Source organism: Lissotriton vulgaris, chromosome 8 (genome assembly GCF_964263255.1).
Source record: "Lissotriton vulgaris chromosome 8, aLisVul1.2, whole genome shotgun sequence".
Classification (NCBI taxonomy): Eukaryota; Metazoa; Chordata; class Amphibia; order Caudata; family Salamandridae; genus Lissotriton; species Lissotriton vulgaris.
In genome coordinates this window covers 718,726,263-718,746,400 of record NC_141696.1, presented here as the reverse complement: position 1 = coordinate 718,746,400, position 20,138 = coordinate 718,726,263, and the positions used below count along the sequence as shown (strand labels likewise).

The window sequence follows — 20,138 nt, the reverse complement described above, 5'->3', positions numbered from 1 at the left end:
ATTCTGCAGTCTTCACAGTGGATGAGTTTCCAGGAGAGGATGTGTGAACATAAGGGAGATATTTACACACACAAATAATATCACTGGGCTTTAACAAGTAGGACTTATGTCCTTTTCTTTAGTAGGTTACTCCCCATGTTTAAATGGTTATCCAGTCCTGATGAAGACCAACTTTTGAGGCTTTGATTGGCACCCATCCCTCCACTTCATGCCAGGTCGAAACATTGACATCTCCTACAGCCTGGATTGTCAACTGGTTCCACAAAGGGGAAATTCTGAATTAAGTACCCAGGTCCTTTGGGTTATTTTTTGGTCACCCCATTGTTATGTAATAGCCTTTATAACTGCTGTCACTTAATTCAAGGTGATGTTCTGCTGCCTTGCATCTTGTAATGGCTGCACAAAAAATGGTTTCAGTAGCAGTCAGACAATCAGACAGCCGAGATCCATGAATACACCAGGGACTCATTGGATCCATTAAGTCACTCTGTTTCATTGACGACATGCCGGTACTACAATGGCGAAGGGAAAAACTATTCTCTTTACTTAGTTTTCAAAACTCTTATCTTCCGAACATTTGGGGACACTGAATTTGGCATACAGGTATTTAACACATTGAGGGAACATATATCATTAAGACTACAATTTAAGCTGTACGCATACCTATAATTGTTTCACACCAGTGAGTATTTTAATTATTGTTGAATCAACTGTGTCCTCTGCAGAGAGCTACTATACTGTAAAGGTACCCGTGAGTAGAAAAGAGTTTTAAGATTAAAAAGTAAAATGTTGCTCACCATTAGAAGAGCCTGATAATAAAACAGAGCATAAAAATGTAGAGCAAATAAAACTGCACACCATGCTGCACGAGGACAAGGCTTATGTACTGTAATGGGGTCCTGCAGGTGAAGAGGTTTGAAAATAACACTCATTTTCTTCTTTCAGTACTGAGAATTTGAAAAATCCAGTAAACTGTTCTTGACGAATTTACAACGTTACTCGTAATACAATGTTTGGATGGGCTCAAACCACTAATCCTACACAGTTTAATAATATGAGATTAACTGCTCTTATTATTTATAGTCACAAGTTACTTAACCGTTCCTGGAAAACTCTTTCTCCCACATCTGTTAAACACTGGCAATAGGTGGCTTCCTTACATTTCTCCATACACTACCTCACAGTAGGTGACAGAGCAGGATGAAGCAAAATGGGGGAGAAGAGGAGGTGTCTGTATTGACGAATGCACATTACTGTGTTCAGAAATAGTAAAGGGTCTGCAATATACTAGTCACAAAGTGATCTAACCATCCCATTTTACGTTTGTAGAAGGATGGTAGGAATTTAATAAATGTAAACTTTGTGTAGCAGAGGGATTCTGCTTCGGCCCATTTAGTCCTCCTGGATTATTCACATTTCACTATCCAGTTTATGGACTTTTAAAGTGAGCAAGTCCACCACCTGAATCTCACTCATGGTAAATTCGCAGTAAATGGACTGAGAGCACTAACTGTCAGGGTCTGCTTTTAAGATAAGGCAACTACTGCCCAGCTAGGGTGCGAGTCTCTGGATCAGTCACAAATGAAAAAGTGAACATCCATGTGAGGGCTGCGTATGTGACAATACAGGATTCCGTAGGCTGGAATCTGCGTACATGTAGGTTGTCGCCGGAAGGACTCGTCAAAGATTGTTACTGACCTGGGGTAAGGCTTATAACATGAGTCATCATTCATAGTGTAGGTCTATAGTTCTTAAATAAGTCTGTGGTGCTTACACTGTATTACACATAATAGGCTAATTCTCTACCAAGGTACAGTGTCCGGTGAGTTGTCAATCTAGGGTTATACAGGCACCCAGAGTGTTGCTTTACAGTCTCGAACCATCACACATGCACTACTTATGCCACTTTAAGAATTGTCATAGTTTCCTGTTTCAGCTCCTAATCAGATTACAGGCCTTTATTTCCCTACTGGGCCATGTTAATTACTTTGGTCCCCAGCAGGAGATCAAAGGCCTCACCTACACAATAGAGCCATTAACAGTGCTTGATCCAGTTCCTGGGTAAAAAAAGGGGTAGGGAGGAAATCTGCACCTGTTAAATATCTGTTGCACTGCACAACCTAGGTCTACAGAAACAAAGGCGGAGGGCCAGACCTCTGGAGCCTACACAGGAGGGGGTCGCCTTTGCAATTTTGGTTGGAAGAGATCAGGCATCTGTGTAAGCTGGGGGAGTATGCTAAGGCTCTCAGGGCAGCTCTTTCCATAATCTCCAGAATAGTGCACTGTTCCCTTGATAACCCAACACAACACTGGTGTTTGTAATAGAGGTCTGACACTAACAGCATCCTTTTTAGGATACACAAGCCCTCACCCACCAAAGTGGCACACTTCATCATCAGGCCATGCTCCTTACTGGTCAGACGCTGCAATGCCAAGCAGGCCCCTTCGAGAGGGCCCTTTGCCAGAGACCTCCAACTCAAATCGTTCTAAGTGAAACTGTTGAGTATTGCCTTGGGCCTGTCTCAGAAAGCGAATTGGTGGATTGGGATGTGCAGTTAAAAATTGGCCGTGGATTAATAGCTGCGAAACTTTATTATTCAGAAAAATACCCATTCTAAAATTAAAAACAAGAATAAGAATCATAGAAGTGAAAAATGGGATTTAGGTTCTTAAAACAGGGTCAACATGTTTCATGCCTTATCTGTTCCTGTGAGTCAATGGAAATTCATCAGGACCTAATTTAGTGCCCTAATTTACCACTGGAATATGTCCATGTGCATGTGTGTAGTCAAATATTCATATATAGTATCATCACTATTATAGTTATCATGTGCAAAGCTTGAAACCCAAAAATGTAGCTAAATTGTCTCACACTGGAGATCAGGATTCTGTTCTCCCCAATACTAGAAATTGATGGCCCCTTAGACTTCCATTGAGCTTGCAAATTGCACCTTAGAGAAATGAGGTGGAGAACCTACCTGCTCAATCGCACTCCAAAACATCTTTCCATAGACAACCTTAAGTTGTCGTATTGGATTGTACCAGAATGTTCTGCAAGACGACTGGGACAGGGGTAGAGTGGTACTGTGGTCCCCTTGGATTGGTCAGAGGTGCATGGTTTTTAAGAACTTTCCACTCCAACCTAAATACCTCTGCACAAGGGAGAGACAGATCAAAGGACAATGGGCCTGGAAGCGACAATGGCAAAAGTATGCACAGCTGGAAGGAGACACCCCTGCAGGGAGGGACGTAGACTTCAGCTCTGGACTTAAGCAGGGATGCGTTCTGGCCCCCCTACTTTTTAACCTGTATACAGTTGATATGGGGCAAGCCCTGAAAGACGCCAACTTAGTACCGCCAAGACTGGGGAAGCTGGTCCTGGGAACGCTCCAGTACGCTGATGACACGGTGGTCATGGACCACACCAGGGTGGGACTTTAAAGAGCCTTAAATAGGGGAGGAGCCAAGCAGGCATCCGAAATGGCCGCATAGTCGCTCGGCTCCGCGAGCCCTTTCGCCCCACACATCTATCCTGACGTCTATCCTGAGCCGCAAAGGTATAATCTGGTGGGAGAAGGGAAACGGGCACCTACCGTTTGTTCCCGGAGCTCCGGTGTGCAGCGGATCCTGAGAACTGTCCGCGGCCTACGCTGTGATGAGACCGGGGAGTTGACTCGGCAGGGCCTCCGGCCGCAGCTGTGGCGTCAACGGCCGTTGATGGCGGTGAGGGGCCTGCCGGTGGGTGCCGTTGACGTGAAGGAATATGCTACTTACCAGTATGCATCTGTTCTTGGCATAGAGGGCTGCAGAGTGGTACATTATGAATAGATCGCCATCTGGTGTTGGGCTCGGATGATTGCACATGTTTTTCTCTTGGAGAAGTCTTTTGTAGCTTGGTGACTCCTCCTTTGGTTGGTAGTGCGCATGGGCATCGGCTCCATCCTTGGATTGTTTTGCCATAGTAGGGTTAGATGGAGTAGTATGATAGAATACAGATAGAAATGCCCATGTAAGTGTATCTAAATAAGATATTGTTGGAACAGACACAGGTTTCCGGGGAGGCTGGGAGGGCATGTACCACTCTGCAGCCCTCTATGCCAAGAACAGATGCATACTGGTAAGTAGCATATTCCGTTCGAGGCATATGGGCTGCAGATGGTACATTATGAATAGACTATACAGCAGTTCTCTCCCTAGCGGTGGTCGCCCGTGTCTGTTGCAACTGTCTGAAATAAAGTCTTTAATACAGCTTGTCCCACTTTAGCTTGTTGTGTTGTGTGCACATCTACACAATAGTGCTTTGTGAAGGTGTGCGGTGTAACCCAGGTAGCTGCTTTGCATATGTCATCTAGTGGAATGTTTCCCAAAAATGCCATAGATGCTCCTAGTTTACGTGTAGAGTGAGCTCTAGGAGGAACAGTTAATGTCCTCTTTGCTTTTAAGTAGCATATTTGAATACATTTTACAATCCATCTGGCAATGCCCGCTTTAGAGATGGGATTGCCCTTATGTGTAGGAGAAAACGCAACAAATAGCTGTTTTGTCTTTCTGAAAGTTTGTGTCCTTTCTATATAATACAATATTGCCCTTCTGACATCCAATGTATGTAGGGCCCTTTCCGCTACTGTCTGTGGTTTTGGAAAGAAGACCGGTAGTTCCACTGACTGATTGATGTGGAATGCAGAAATTACTTTTGGTAAGAATTTTGGGTTTGTTCTAAGAACCACTTTGTTTTGGTGTAACTGCATGAATGGTTCTTGAATTGTAAATGATTGTAACTCACTTACTCTTCTGAGTGACGTGATAGCTATGAGGAAGGCCACCTTCCATGTGAGGAATTGTATTTCACACCTATGCATAGGTTCGAAGGGTGGTCCCATTAGTCTGGTAAGTACTATGTTGAGATTCCAGACTGGGGAAGGTGGCCGTCTTGGTGGAAGGACTCTTTTGAGTCCCTCCATGAAAGCTTTAATTTCTGGTACTTTAAAAAGGGAAAGATGTTGCCTGTTTTGTAGGTACGCCGCTATAGCTGCGAGATGAACCCTGATAGAGGTATATGCTAAGTTACATTGCTGCAAGTGTAGTAAATAGCAAATGATCTGTTTAGTGGATGCCTCCAGAGGGTTGATGTGATTACTGTTACAGTGTACAGCAAACCTCTTCCATTTTGCTGAATAGCATGCTCTGGTGGTAGGACGTCTTGCTTGTTTAATGATTTCCAAACATTCTGGTGGTAAATCTAAATATCCAAACTCTATGACCTCAGGAGCCAGATCGCTAGGTTCAATTGTTTGGGATCTGGGTGCATTATTTCTCCATGGTTCTGTGTAAGGTGCATGGGTAATAATCTTAGCTTTTGATGTGGCACCTGTGAGAGTTTTAGTAGCGTGGTGAACCACGGCTGTCTTGCCCACGTGGGTGCCACTAGTATCATTGTCATTGAATGCTGTTGCAGTTTCCGAACCACTAATGGAATTAGTGGGAGAGGGGGAAAAGCGTAAGCAAATCTGTTGGACCAATTTATCCATAGTGCATTGCCCTGGGACCGGTGGTGTGGGTACCTGGATGCAAAGTTTTGGCATTTTGCGTTCTGATGATTGGCAAACAGATCTATCTCTGGTTGCCCCCATCTTTGGAAGAATGGCTGCAGTATCTGGTCGTGCAGCTCCCATTCGTGTACTTGTTCTGACTCTCTGCTTAGGATGTCTGCTATCTGATTTTGAACTCCTGGTAGGCGTTCTGCTAACAGATAGATCTTTTGAGGAATGGCCCATCTCCAAATGTCCTGTGCTAGTTTGGATAGTTGGAGATAGTGTGTCCCCCCCTGTTTTTGAATATAATACATTGCAGTCATGTTGTCTGTTCTGATTAGGACTGCCTTGTTGGTTATTTGCATTTGGAACGCTTTTAGTGCTAGAAATACTGCTAATAGTTCCAAGTAGTTGTTGTGCAGTTTCTTTTGCTGCACACTCCATTTTACCCGCACTGTGTATTTGTCCATATGCGCTCCCCATCCGGAGAGCGATGCGTCCGCTGTCAGTATCACTTGTGGAATCGGTTCTAGGAACGACCGTCCCTTAGAAATGTTTGTTGTGTTCCACCACTTCAGAGAGCGATGCGTACGGTCGTCTACCAACACCAGATCTGTAATCTGACCTGGAGCCTGATTCCACTGTGTCGCTGGACACTCCTGTAGTGGACGCATTTGTAGTCTGGCATGTGGTATTAGCAGTATGCAGGAGGACATCATGCCTAACAGCTGCATAAACACTTGTGCTGGTAGTGAGTGTTGTGGTTGAAATCTTTGTATTAACTTGACCATTGTCTGTATCCTGATTGGATTGGGGTATGCTATGGCTCTTTCTGTGTCTATAGTAGCCCCCAGGTATTGTTGAATTTTGTTTGGTTGCAGGTGTGATTTTTTGTAGTTCACCGTAAACCCTAGTTGGTGCAGCAATTGAATGGTCTTCTGTGTGTTGTGAAGGCATTCTTCTTGTGACTTGGGCTTTATTAACCAATCGTCCAAGTAAGGGAAGACATGTATTTGTTGTTTTCTTAGGTGTGCTGCCACCACAGCTAGGCATTTTGTGAACACTCTTGGTGCCGTTGTGACCCCGAACGGAAGGACTTTGAATTGATAATGTTGTCCTTCCAGTACAAACCTTAGGTATTTCCTGTGTGCTTTGTGAATTGGGATATGGAAGTAAGCGTCTTTTAGATCCAGTGTAGAAAGAAAGTCCCCTTTCTTCAGTAAAGGAAGAACCTGTTGGAGCGTGACCATGTGGAAATGTTCCGAATTTATGTATGCATTGAGAGGTCTGAGGTCTAAGATTGGTCTTAGAGACCCGTCTTTTTTGGGGATTAGGAAGTATAGAGAGTATACTCCTGTCCCTTGTTGATGTTTTGGAACCTTCTCTATGGCATGCTTTTGTAGCAGTGACAGTACTTCTTCTTTTAACAATGTCAGATGATCTTGACTCATTGGACGCTGTTTGGGGGGGATATTCGGTGGGGTAGCTGTGAGTTCTAGGCAATAACCATGTTGGATAATTTGTCTCACCCACTTGTCTGATGTGATGTTTTCCCAGACAGGTAGGAACTGTGATAGACGTCCCCCGACCGGTGTTATGTGGCCTGGGGGAAGTTGTATTAAGTCACTGTTTTGGGGTTGGAGAGTTGCGGTTATTATTTCCGCGACCTCTACCCTTGTTGTTGTTACCTCTGTAACTGCCTCTTGAATTACCCTTGGGTGACGTAGGTGTAAAAGAGGTGGATTGCCGATTTGTTCCTGTATTTTTTGATCCTCCTCTATAGGTGGATCTACGAAAGGAACCCCTTTGTGTTGGCTGTTGTAATGCTCCCATTGACTTAGCCGTTTCTGTATCCTTTTTCATCTTTTCTAAGGTCTCATCTGTGCTTGAGCCAAAAAGTGTTTTCCGATCAAAGGGTTGGTTCAATAAGGATGTTTGTACCTCTTGTTTGAACCCTGACACTCTAAGCCATGCATGTCTCCTTAACATGATACTGGTGTTGATGGATCTTGCTGCAGTGTCTGCCGCGTCCAGGGCGCACTTAATGGAAGTGTTAGTTATAATCTTTCCTTCCTGTATTAGCTGATCTGCCCTCTTCTGATGTTCTTTAGGGAGATGTGTGATGAGCTTTTCTAACTCATCATAATGTGCCCTGTCATATCGTGCAAGTAGCGCTTGTGTATTGGCTATGCGCCAGCTATTTGACGCTTGTGATGCTACTCTCTTGCCTGATGCATCTATTAATTTTGACTCCTTATCCGGTGGAGGGGCTTCTCCTGTGGATAATGAGTTCGCTCTTTTGCGAGCGTTTGATACTACCAGCGAGTCTAGAGGTACCTGTCCTTTGATAAATATTGGGTCCTTTGGAGCTGCCCTATATTTTCTATAAATTTTTGGGTTTAACACCCTAGCCCTCACTGGGTCTTTGAATATGTCTGCTGTGTGACTGAGAAGACCCTTCAGAATAGGTAGAGTACCTGATGTTCTTTGTGTAGTAGGTAGTGTCTCTAATAGGAAATCCTCTACTTGAGGTTCTGTATGTAGGTCTACCTTATGATATTTTGCTGCCCTATTAATGAGCTGTACAAACCCTGTATTATCATCAGGTGGTGAAGGCGTTGAGGGATATAACTCTGGGTCGTTGTCATCATCTGACCCTGCGTTATAATTTTCCCATGGGTCATCCTCATCTGGGATAGTGTCATCATCCTCATGAGGTTCTCCCTCCCCTGTATCACTGTCTACATCTGACTGAGGTGTAGATGGTCTTGGTGTAGAAGGTGGAGGAATATTTGGCATAGTGTGAGGAATAGGAGAAGAGGGTGTGCCTTTAGGTCGAGGAGAAGTAGGAGGAGTTGTATTTGTCCCCATTGTTCTCTTTTTAGAAGGAAGAGGTTTGTCTTCTAGCTGTTCATTCTTCCTCTTCTTCGTCACCACTTTGCCAGTTTGTTGATCAATAAACAAAATCTTTTGTTTCGGATCTGTCTGTTGCTCCTGTATCGGTACCGAAGGTTTTGGTTCCGAAAGGTGCCTTTGCTTTTGATCGTCAATGTTCGGTGTTTTCGGCACCGAAGATTTGCTCGATTCCGATTTTTTCAGTGTTGAGTGAGTTTTCGACGTCGAAGCATGTTTCGGTTTCGACATGGAATGCTTCGATGCCGAGCTTTCTCTTGCATGCAGCTTCGGTGTCGAAGTCAATGTCGACCGTCTCTCGGATCCGACATGGTGGGAGGCCGAGAGTTTCGGTTTTAGTTTCAGTTTCAGTTTCGTTGCCGGGCCCGAAGGCGGGGCGTCGGAAACTTTTTTCTGCGGTTTGACCGGGCTCGAAGGCGGGGTCGTTACCGCACGGGGTCGGTTTTTTGGTAAGGGGACTTCGTCACTCACGGTTTGTTGCACGTCGAGTTCCTCGACATCCGACTCGTCCCCTTCCGACCCCGACTGTTCTTCATGATCCTCTTCTTCATCGAGGTGCTGGTCTTCGAACAGCTCCGGGATCCCCTCCGACTGCATTCTGGAAACCTCGTGTCTTCTAGCTCGACGGTTTCCAATCGTCGACTTGGAGGAGAATGCTGCGCAGGCTTCGCAGTCCCTGGATTCGTGTTCAGGAGACAGGCAGAGGTTGCACACCTCGTGTAGGTCCTTGTGTGGGAACTTAGCACCACACTCTGGACATTTCTTAAATGGAGTCCTTTCCATGGACTCCGGGCTTGACCACGTCGAGAAAGGCCCCCTGTTCGTCGACGTAGATCAAAGTTTTTCGTTGATGTTGGCGTCGAAACGCGTCGGAATGTAAATGAAATCGCGTTCGATAACAATACCGTCGAATTGGAAATGGAATACGCGCCGAAAATTCACTTCTTTCCGAAGTTGATCTGGAGCGCTTCAATCCTCATCCGAAACCGATGGCGGAAAAAAACAATCAAAGGATGGAGCCGATGCCCATGCGCACTACCAACCAAAGGAGGAGTCACCAAGCTACAAAAGACTCTCCAAGAGAAAAACAAAGTGCAATCATCCGAGCCCAACACCAGATGGCGATCTATTCATAATGTACCATCTGCAGCCCATATGCTCGAACAGACCGCTTCTGGCGGTGAAGACCCGGTCCGCTTGTCGGCGACCCTTGAGGAGCAGTGGGGTGGCACTGGATCGGAGGGGGCGCGTGACTCCTGCCCCCCTCCCCAAACTTTGTTGCCCGGGCATAACCAAGGTCTGCCCCCGATATAGGCGGGCGACTCCCAGGGCCCGGCTGGGACTTTAGCCTTTTGGTGGCTCCCCTTTCTGGAGCCTGCCCCACAGTTTATTTGCCCTGGAGACGCATCCCGTGGCGCCCTCCTGGTAAGGCCTAGTCCCTGAGTGTGGTGAAGAGGGACGGGGCCGGCTGGATCAAGATGGCGGCTGGTGCCCTCCTCTATGACCCGAGTCCAAGTTTGACGGCCGGTGTACGGATGGGGCCGGGATGCCCGCAACACACAAAGGAGTTCACTTCCCGAGATGTGATAGCTGCCTTAATAGTTTTGCACAAGACTATGCTTTGCCATGCTCGAGACTTGGGCGGAAGAATGGACGCCATTGCTGTTTCGCCGTCCCCGGCGGCCACGCCCCGACTCCAGGGAACTGCTGGTGAACTTGCTGCTGAACCCATGGAGGAAGTCTCGGCTCCGCTGGGGCACTGGGGGCCGTTTGAGGACCTGGCTCCCGTGCCCGTGCGGGCCGACTCGATTGCTTGTCTGGATGTCTCCTTGGGACACTTGTTCAGCTGGCAGCTGGGGGTCGAGCGCTGTTTTTCCTCTTGGACTGGCCTGGTCGTGTCGCAGCGGTGGCTGGACTGTGTGACTTTCCTCTCCTTGATGGCGCTGTTGTTTGTGAGCTTTGGAAGGTTCCCGGGACCGGCGTTGATATTGTCTCATCTTTACTGTTTATACTTTGATGGGCTTGGATTATTGTACTCTTCCATGGTTGCGCCCCAGCCGGACCCGCTCATACTGTTTGGACCCTCAGGATTGTGCTCTAAATTAATTAACGAGAGGACTTCTGGCAGTGCCACTGCCAGACAGGGTCAGGGATCATGTGGTTAATGGTCTATTGGTAATATTATTGACAGACGGTGTAGTGGGTATGTTCGATCGATATTTCATTGTGCTTATACTCGGGGTTTGTTATTCTCCAATACAGTATTACTTCCATTCTGGGATTTCCGTGGTGTAGGGGTGAAGGGCGGGGCCGGGCGGCACGATGAGGGCCCTCCTCCGCTTACTTTCTTCACTTTTTTCCTCTATCTTTCTATATTTCGGGTCTCTATTAGGGCGACAGGCACGCTGCTGGGGGGGGGGGGGGGTAGGCCATGGCCTTCTGAGGGTGTGCAGGGTGGGGGTTGCGAGATGGGTGTTTCGATCGATATTTGTTTCTATGGCCCTTTAGTCTTTCTTTCCTTTTTAGTGTCGTCGTCGCTCATGCTCTTTGCGGTATGTTTGGTGTTGAGGGGCGGGGGTTAGACTTGCTACCCGATGGGGCTGTGCCTACCTTTCTCCTGCTTTGTATACTTTGCCCCCGATGATTCCTTCATATCACTATTATTTGCTGATATCCTGATTGCATATTATTGCGGGACTGTGTGCGATTGTGCGACACCTCTCCTTAGTTTCTCATTTGAAAAATGAACCTCTTGAATCCTGATTTTCTGCTATTGTGTATGATTAAAAGCTATACACTGTTATTTTCTTATCCTGGGTTTCGAACTGCTATAACTACGAATAGTGCTTGCTTTACTCCAGTTCTGTTTAGCGGCCGGCCGGGATGGTTGTAGGCCCATACCTGTAACTACATGTACTATGAATAAAGGTTAAAAAAAAAAAAGAGCCTTAAATAGCCTGGCGACGTACAACAAAGAAAATGACCTACGGATAAACGTTAGTAAGACCAAGATAGTAATCTTTGGCAAATATCGGCGCAAAAAAGAAGCAACATGGATCCTGGGGGAGAACCTAATCGCTACTGCCCCATCCTATAACTATCTGGGAGTTTGGGTGTCAGAGAGGGCCACTGCAGCTAAACATCTAAAGGAGCTAAAACCAAGAATAGATAAAACAATTCTGTTTTTAAGACGCCTAAGCTATCGCTTGGCCAGCCCCTCAGCAGAACCGATGTTGACAGTACTCAGGGCAAAACTGATTCCCTCCATTACGTATGGCCACATTGCCTGCCCAGGTGCATTCGAGAAAGTGGTCAATGCGGCCCAGGCGAAAGCATATAAGTTGGTGCTACAGGCCCCTTAACAGGCTAGGAATAACAGGCTAAGGCTAGAAATAGGCCTGAATCGACCTGAGTTGGCATTACTGGGGGACCTGATAAAATACTACATCAGAGTACTGAAAGCGCCCGAAAACACCCTAAAGCATTTCTTAAAAACTACATTTGGTGAAGTGGGCTCTCCATGGCACTCTAAGCTGGCACAAGGCATTGATCTATTGGAAATTGAGGGTAAGAGCTTGCACCTCAATGAAATACCATACTCAGCCTGGGCACAAGCCGTAAAGCGTCAAGTCCAGTCCATCTCGTTCGAGCTTGATTTTCTATTGCTACAGCACAACCCATTAATGTTGGCCCTGGATAAGTCTTATACTCTCGGGAAACCCCAACCATACCTGCGAGACTCACTAACAACTCATGCGAGAAAGAAAATCCTGTATCTGCGCCTCCTGGCTCTCATGATCACGGACTTTAATCCAAAATGGGCACGAACGGACGGTGCCATCGCCTGTCGATTATGCAACTACCGCAGAGAGTCATGGTTACACCTGCTATGTTGCTGTACAAAGCTGGCCAGCGATCGTCATCGTCTGCTGCGCCCGGCCTTACGGAATCTAGGCCACAGAACATGCAGAGAGGCCTCGGACTGGTGCTTCTCAGAAACTACGACCTGCCTATTAGCCAGGGTCGGTAAGTTCACCCACCAAGTCAAAATGGCACTCGACCTCCATCAAAAGGCCATAGATCCTAAGAGTCTCGACACTGTGTAAGGAGCACCATCTGGAGCACAAACGAGTGTCAGTTTACCGCTAACTTAGGGAGCTCCAGTTAAGTAACTGGAACAACTGGACCCAGAAACTATACCAGGGTCGGGTGCAGCAGAGGTGGCGCAGGGCACGTGGTTACCCAGCTTGGGCCTTGGGGCTTTCCGTAGCCCTCAGCAACAATGAGGCTGTGGATGCACCGGGTGGGACTGAGGCACCCCGAATATAAGAGACTGCTACACGGCACAAGAACAGAGAATTTGACTGCCCGTAGAAAAACTCCTCTATTTAGATATGCAAGCCCCAGGGTTTGGAGTGCCCCATAATTCCCTGCGAGGGGATTACCATTTGCATATTTTCTTTGTAGTTGCGAATCTGGATCCATGATTGTATAAACACACAAAAGCAGAGGGACTACTGCAGGATGAAAACCTTATGCTGTTTTCAATCTAAAATGGAAATAATCCCCTGAAGAAGGGCTTTCGAGACCAACCCGAAACGCATTGGGGAGTTCTAATATGCATACATTAAAGGAGTAATGAATTACTAAAAGGAATAAAGGAGTTTTGTAAATCAACAAATCGAGATTTTCTTAACAAAAAATGAAAATCACAAACTGTGGGTGATTCATGAATTTGCAGACAGTAAAGTGAATTAAGATAGTGACAAAATGTGCAGTCATTTGACTCCGTAGAAGTACTGCTATGAAAGTAGGACACTCAACTCAGGCGGTTATAGTGCTTAACCATTAAATCCATCATACGTTCCTCCGCTGTCTACGGATACCCAAAGGGTCACACAATTATCTCACACAGACATACACTATCCACTTCTGTAATCTCCAGAGCTGGCCTGCAGACTGTGAAATGACGGATGTACAACTATTCCACAGATTTCAAATAGCTATGAATAACTTGTATATTGCATAGGGCATTTTTGCAAATCATGTGCAGCTATCTAGCAAAAAGCAAAACACATTATTTCCTTGTTAGATGAATTGGGAAAATATGGGAGTGAGGGTGGCCTGATCCAAATACAATTACATTGCTTTAACTGTATAATTGCTCCTCTGTGGCTAAGAAGGATTGCATTCAGACAATTTTTTAACCTAAACACGGAGGAAATTTGTACTTCCTGAAATCTGCACTGAAACATTAAGCACTAAGAAAGTAGCTTATCTCTACAATCCGTGTCTGGGGCAAGAGTTTCAAAATTGGTTTTGAAAAGTGCCTATTTATAAAAAGGGATGTCTTTGCCAGGACTCTGTTAGACCGGACATCCTTGGTGTGGTTTTCCCCTAACTTTTTGCCTTCTGATCTCCTATTTTTGGTGACTTCGTTCTTGCTGGCCTTAAGACTCTGCGTACATTACCACTTTTCTTAACCCAATACTCAACTGGCATATTTAATTTACTTGTAACAAAGTGGCACAACCTGTGCCCAGTCGCTGTAAATCAAATGCTACTAGTGGGTTTGCAGCACTGAATGTGTCACCCACTTAAGTAGCCCTTTAAACATGTCTCAGGCCTGACATGGCAGCTTGTGTGTGCAGTTTTATTCTGCCATATTGAGCTACCAAATAAGTCTTTAGCCAGGCTTAAACCCTTCTTTTCAATACATATAAGTCTGCCCCTATAGTAAGCCCTGGACAGCTCAAGGGAAGGGTGCAGTTTGTTTAAAAAGTAGGAGATGTAATTTTAAGATTTACATGTCCTGGTAGTGAAAAACTCTTCAATTTGTTTTTCACTACTGCAAGGCTAGGCTATTACATTTTATACGCGTAATTTCCAAATGGGATCAGGTAACCCCTTCATGTTAAGTGTCTCTGGAATCACAATTTAAAATCCTAATTGATGGTGAAATCAGATTTTAAATTAACTTACTGAAAATGCCGCTTTAAGAAAGATGACATTCTTGCTTTAACCATTTGGTGCCTGCAGCCTTTCTCTCGATCACATGAATGGGTCTGGATGACAGTTGTGCTTTGTGTATTTCTCCAAGCCAGCCACGCACAATGGGAAGCTTAGGTGTGACTGGATGGGTTATCCTTGGCAGGATGGGAGGGAGGAACTGAACCCAGCCCCACTTACACTTGAATAAGTGTGTCCTGTCTCTACACAAATGGCTGCATCCCCGCTGTAGTTGGTCTGTAGCCAGGGCCAGGAAGGCAGGGCACCTGTGCACTTCAAAGGCATGCCTCTAGAAGCTTCTCCCCACTTCAAAGGCACAGTTGGGTATAGATACTGGACCTCAGAAATCACCACTCAGTACACTTCTGGGCCTCTGAATACTCTGCCAGGAAGACGGATTGCTATTCTGCTGAAAGGAGTGCCACTGCTGATCTGAAGGAACTGCTGTCCTTCTGTGCTGACCTGCTCCCTATTGCTTGTGTAAGAAGGACTAGGCCCTAATTTCTTGAACGCAGAACCCAGTGACTCCACAAGCTAGTTTGCTGACCTCCTGATCTGAAGCCTCAGGGACATAAAGGCTTCCAACAACCTTGCATTTGCACCTGGACTCTGCCAACTGTGAGTCTACCCTGCCAAGTGGTGCCACCCCAGTCTAGGACCCTTGGAAGTGGGTTTAAGGTGCTCTGCCAGCCTCTGTGGATAGAGCTGAGCCAATACATCTCCTCTGCAGCATGGCGCAACCACAAGCAGAACCCAAGCAGCTCCGCTACTACATGGATTGGACAAGTCTCAGAGGCCTGCATCACTGCCGCAACAAGCTTCAGAACCGCCAATGCCCAACATATCCTGTGCACAGGCCCTTGCATTTCCCATCAACGGCTGCCTTGATTACGGCACCAGACTCCGGATCGCAGGCTTGCAGCTCTTCTTGGAACTGACGCATCGCCCGACTGTGCGTCGCTTCGTCTGCGCCACACTTCACATTGCAAGCCCTGCCAACAGGATCCTTGACCACAAAGGCCATCGCATCGCAGCCTCACCGCATTGCAGAACCTATGTTTTGCTTCGGCTATGGGACATATCCTTCTCGTAACACTCCGCAAACCATGATTTAAGGTAGTGTGTTCAGCTGGCCTAACTGGGTGCCTGTAGCCAGCCACTGCTCCATCGCAGTCTGGCTGTATTTGTGACTTTGCCCAGGTCCGGCAGAACCAGATATGCATAGTTGCCACTTTGTGCTTTTTGGCGCTATTTTCACTAAAATCTTTCAAATTGCATATCTAAGTTTGGATTTTTGTTGATTCAGTTTCATTTTAGTCATTAAAGAAAGCTTTATTTTTCTAACTTGGAGTGGTATCCTTTTTGTGGTGTTTGCAGAAGAAAGATGTTGAGCCTGACTGCTTTGTGCCAAGCTAAAAGAGGGTTGCTCACAGGTTAATTTAGGGTTGGCTTGTGCCTCACCCTGACAGGGACTCAGGTTGCTGCTTGAACAGGGCTCACACCCTAGACAACCAACAACCCACATGTTCACATACTTCAACAGAGGAAGCACGCTTCGCATGATTACAAGTCATTTGTCAAGAAAAGGTGCTGGAGTCTGCACAGAATGACAGTTGAGGCAAGAAACAAGCATGTCAAATTTTCAAGTAACCAATTTGTTATTGCTTTCACAGTGTTTAACCTCTAATTCCTGCCGCCAGCTGAAACATGAAAATAGAGCAGAAAGACAACTTAATTGCCATAAATCTCCTTACGCATGGGAAATAATCAATTTCTAGAGATCATTCCCAGGGCATTACCCTATGTAATTGCGAACACCAGCATAGTCAAACGAACGAGAAATACATGAGCGAATTACTTTGATTAATTCAAATGGGGCTAGATGGTTCCATGTGTGTCGCCAAGTAACAATTGAGCAGTCCTCTGCATACAGCAGATTCAAGGAATGAGTCACAATGCGAGTAAGCATTCCTGCTATTCTTTAAAGTGCAGCGCATTGCTGTTCAGGAATGTGAAAGAGTGTGTGATCAATTACTGGACTTTTCATCAATATTTAAATTGAAGCCACATTACTTATATGAACTCTCTAGGGAACGATTGGATCGCAAACATCCTGCTCTGGGACTTCAGTTGTTGAAAAGAAAGCAATTCCCAATAAGGTCTGAACAACTCTATGGCATCTAATGGCACACCGTAATCTCATGTTTGTACTTGGATTGTTATCGGGTTCATTTTGTGTCTTATTTTTGTATTAAAGTATACAAAAAAGTGATAGATAGAATGCTTGAATTAATGTCAGCCATTGCTAATTACTCAGGGCAGCATCCCAGTTCATCGTTGTATGTCAAACATTCACCTAAATTCATGTGTATCGCTTGTGGGGTGCTTTAAACTACCTAATTTCTAAACGACCTAATTTCTTAAATAACACAAAGCAACATTAATGCATATTGTTTCAATTCCTTGTGTATTATAGCAATCAATACTTGATTTATGGCAAATGGAGTGTCTTTCTTTTCTGTTTTTAGCATATTGAGCCCCTATGCAGTAGCCTGAATAGGATCAAATCCAGTTTCGTCCAGCTGAAATATGATCAATTTAAGAAAAATTGTACACACAAGACTAAATCTTTTCCCCACCCACTACCAAGTTGCTCCTAAACACCTTTTCACAACTCACTCAAAAACAGTTTCACACACAAAATAAAAAATGTTAATTTTGTCAATGTTTGCTCCACATGTTTTACATCATAATGCAGAAACAGAGAGAGCATTGTTACTCACCATTTGCCGACAGTGATCTTGCCAACATTTGTTAATCTTCTTTAAAAACAAGAGGCGATCCATAGATACTGTGCAGCAGAGTAAAGGTTAAGGAAAACATTCTAACATTGCCAACGCACATTGTGCTCACATGTTAAAATCGCATACATTTATGCCGTGGATGATTGTATTTAATGGTATGAATTATATTCTGTCTAGACATTACCTTTAGAAAAGGCACGAGGAAAGCTGAAAGATGATGCTTGCAATTACTAAACTTAGTGTGATTAAGCCCTTCACGTCCACAAGCCACAGTGAAATCCAAAAAAGAGATTAATTTAATGTACTCAGTAGAGTCATCTTTTGGTTAGGGATCTGCATGTAATAACAAAGAAGAAAAACAGAAGAGTGAACATGTACTAACAGAAAACAGAGCAAGGCTTAAAACATGATATGAAGTAAGAACAATTCATTATTGGGCAGAAAGCAGTTACTGAGGAAAAGCAACAAAAAAAAGAGCTGCTGACTTAAGTGATTAGCAGGCAAGTTGCGGATACATATTTCTGCAGCCTAATTACAATAGTTTCTACTGCCATATGTGTACGTAAAAAAGACAAACAAAAAAATAAGCTTTCATTGTATTCACTTTGTGAACACCTGACCATACATCTTCAGTGATTTTCTTTTGTTCAACAAATTATTAAATACGCTTGGGGTACCAAAAAACTAAATAATATACCAAAAATAGTGAATAATAAACACAGACAGTGGGCAAGTACTTAATTTTTTGTATTTAAACAACTCTTAATATGTTTTTGCTTTAGTTATACAGTCATATCAAATACCGCACAGCAACAGAAATTAAAGGGGACAAACATATCCCCAGATAATTCTGATGAGTCGGGTTGCGATATATCATAATCAAAGATATAAGGGAGATATACAGCAGTGCAGATTTGTGAGCGGTCATATCCACTGACCATATATTGGATAAGAGAGTAGAGATCTCAACTAAGTAAAACAAAAACAAGAACAGCAATGTTAACTATGACAGGTCTGGTCCCAATGTGCCGCGAATGTGAGTGAGTGAGGTTGTCCATTGTATGTATGCATGCTGATTGTGTGCTTGGAGGTTGTTTGCTGCACCGGTGGGTGGGGGTGGGGAAGCAGCTGGGACTTGGATGGGAAGAATGTTCATGAAGCAGGTGGGGGGTCATCGGTGTGAGTGTGTCTGTGAGTCTATGTAGGTACACAAGGATATATTAATTTAAGGCGGCCTAGTGTTGTCTTTTATATAGTCCCTGAAGGAGGACAACCTCATTCCACAGTGATATGATGGGATGTTTGCGGAGTCCTCTGGACTCCACGTCAGCTCAGCGAAGTAACTCAACATGCCATTGCACTAGTCCAATCAGCGCATCATAATTGACCGTTGAACGATAAGAAAGGCAAAGTCTAGAAATGTAGTTGTAGCTCAATTAGTCTTGGGTTGTCTATAGCACCGCAGTAGACAACACTCCAGTTTATTTAGGTAATTGCAACCTGTTGTCGTTGAGAGGGTAGTACAGACTGAGCCCTAGAAAGTCTGGCTGTGGAGGCAGTCCCAGAACATATGTTTGATGTCCGCGTGCGAGGCAGAACAGCATGGGTAGGAAGAGGTAGCCAATGCACAAACTCTGCAGGATAACATGTGCACAACAACGTATGTTATGTTGGATGTATTCAGATGAGGCATTGTTGAGATTTTTTGGGCAAATACATCTTTTTGTTTTATTCAGTCTCTCAACATTTGACATTTTGACCTCTACAGTGGCTGCAGCCTATTTATGTGCAATTTCTCTGCAAAGGACTGACATTTTATTTGTTAAATTTCAATGGCAATCCATCATATGAAACAACTGTCTGTGTTCATAGCTCATGTGCAGCTACAAACACTACAGATATGCTATGTAGATAAAGGTTAGTCCCCACCAATTTTTTATCATAATTTATGACTTTCAACTACGTTTCCCCTCGTAGTGACTGAGGCAGGACGTATCTTCTTCTACATAATAAGTAACATGACATTTAAGCCCTTATTATGATGTTGGGCGGACCGCCGCCAACAGGCCATCGATGGCCGTCGGCCCGACATCCAGGGCAACGGTCCTACTGCCAATTAAGATACCGGCAGTCTAAGCCCAGCAGGCAGGGGGTGGGGAGGTGGAAGACCGCCGCCTCCGACAGGCTCAAGGGGGATGTCAGGCCAGCAGTCAGACAGTAATCCCTACAATGAAAGTGATGCCTGTGCAAGGACCTCCAGAGGGATTACAATGTCCAATTCCCACAGCCTTTTCATGACAGACCCACAGCCGTTAGAAAGGCTGTCGGAAAGGGACTTTGGAGGCCCCTAGCAGGCCAGAGTGATCTAGAAGGACTCTGGCATCAGAGACCCTCATGCACTCACACCCAGATTCTCTTCATTGCAACTGTGATCGCTCAGCCTGTGACTGCTAACTTATCGCTACCCTGACAACGAAGTGTGGAAAAGGTTGTATTTGGCCCAGTCTGCAGTCATAGTAGGGCCGACCTTGGGGCACGATGGGCAAATTACCTCAAGCCCCACAACTGAGGCAAAGTAACCTCTGCATGCCCAATGACTGTCCAAACGGGTTCTGAGAATTGGTGGCAAGCAGTGCGAGATCCTGCAAAAGCAAGGTCCAACAAAACATAAGTCGAGGTTGTACAGAGTAGCACCTGCATAGTATAATGGCAGATATAATGTTATTGGGGGGAGACCTATATATCGTATCCTTAGGTCAAATGAGGGATCTGTGTTTGTATAGAAGCTGGAGGGTTCCCAGGAACAGGAGATCCTTGTGAATTGTTATTAAGAACCAGTTACAGATATGGGGTAGTAGAGAGGAAAAAACAAGCTACTTAC

At 45.1% G+C, this 20,138-nt stretch overlaps 1 protein-coding gene across 1 annotated transcript in view; it reads right to left on the bottom strand.

Annotated features, from left to right (window-relative positions):
* Window positions 1–20,138, bottom strand: part of LOC147697921 (cullin-4A) — a 625,511-nt gene that overhangs the window by 458,666 nt on the left and 146,707 nt on the right. Inside the window, exon 4 of the mRNA XM_086934608.1 lies at window positions 17,237–17,306. Coding sequence (XP_086790734.1) covers window positions 17,237–17,306 — 70 coding nt within the window. The remainder of the gene's footprint in view (window positions 1–17,236; window positions 17,307–20,138) is intronic.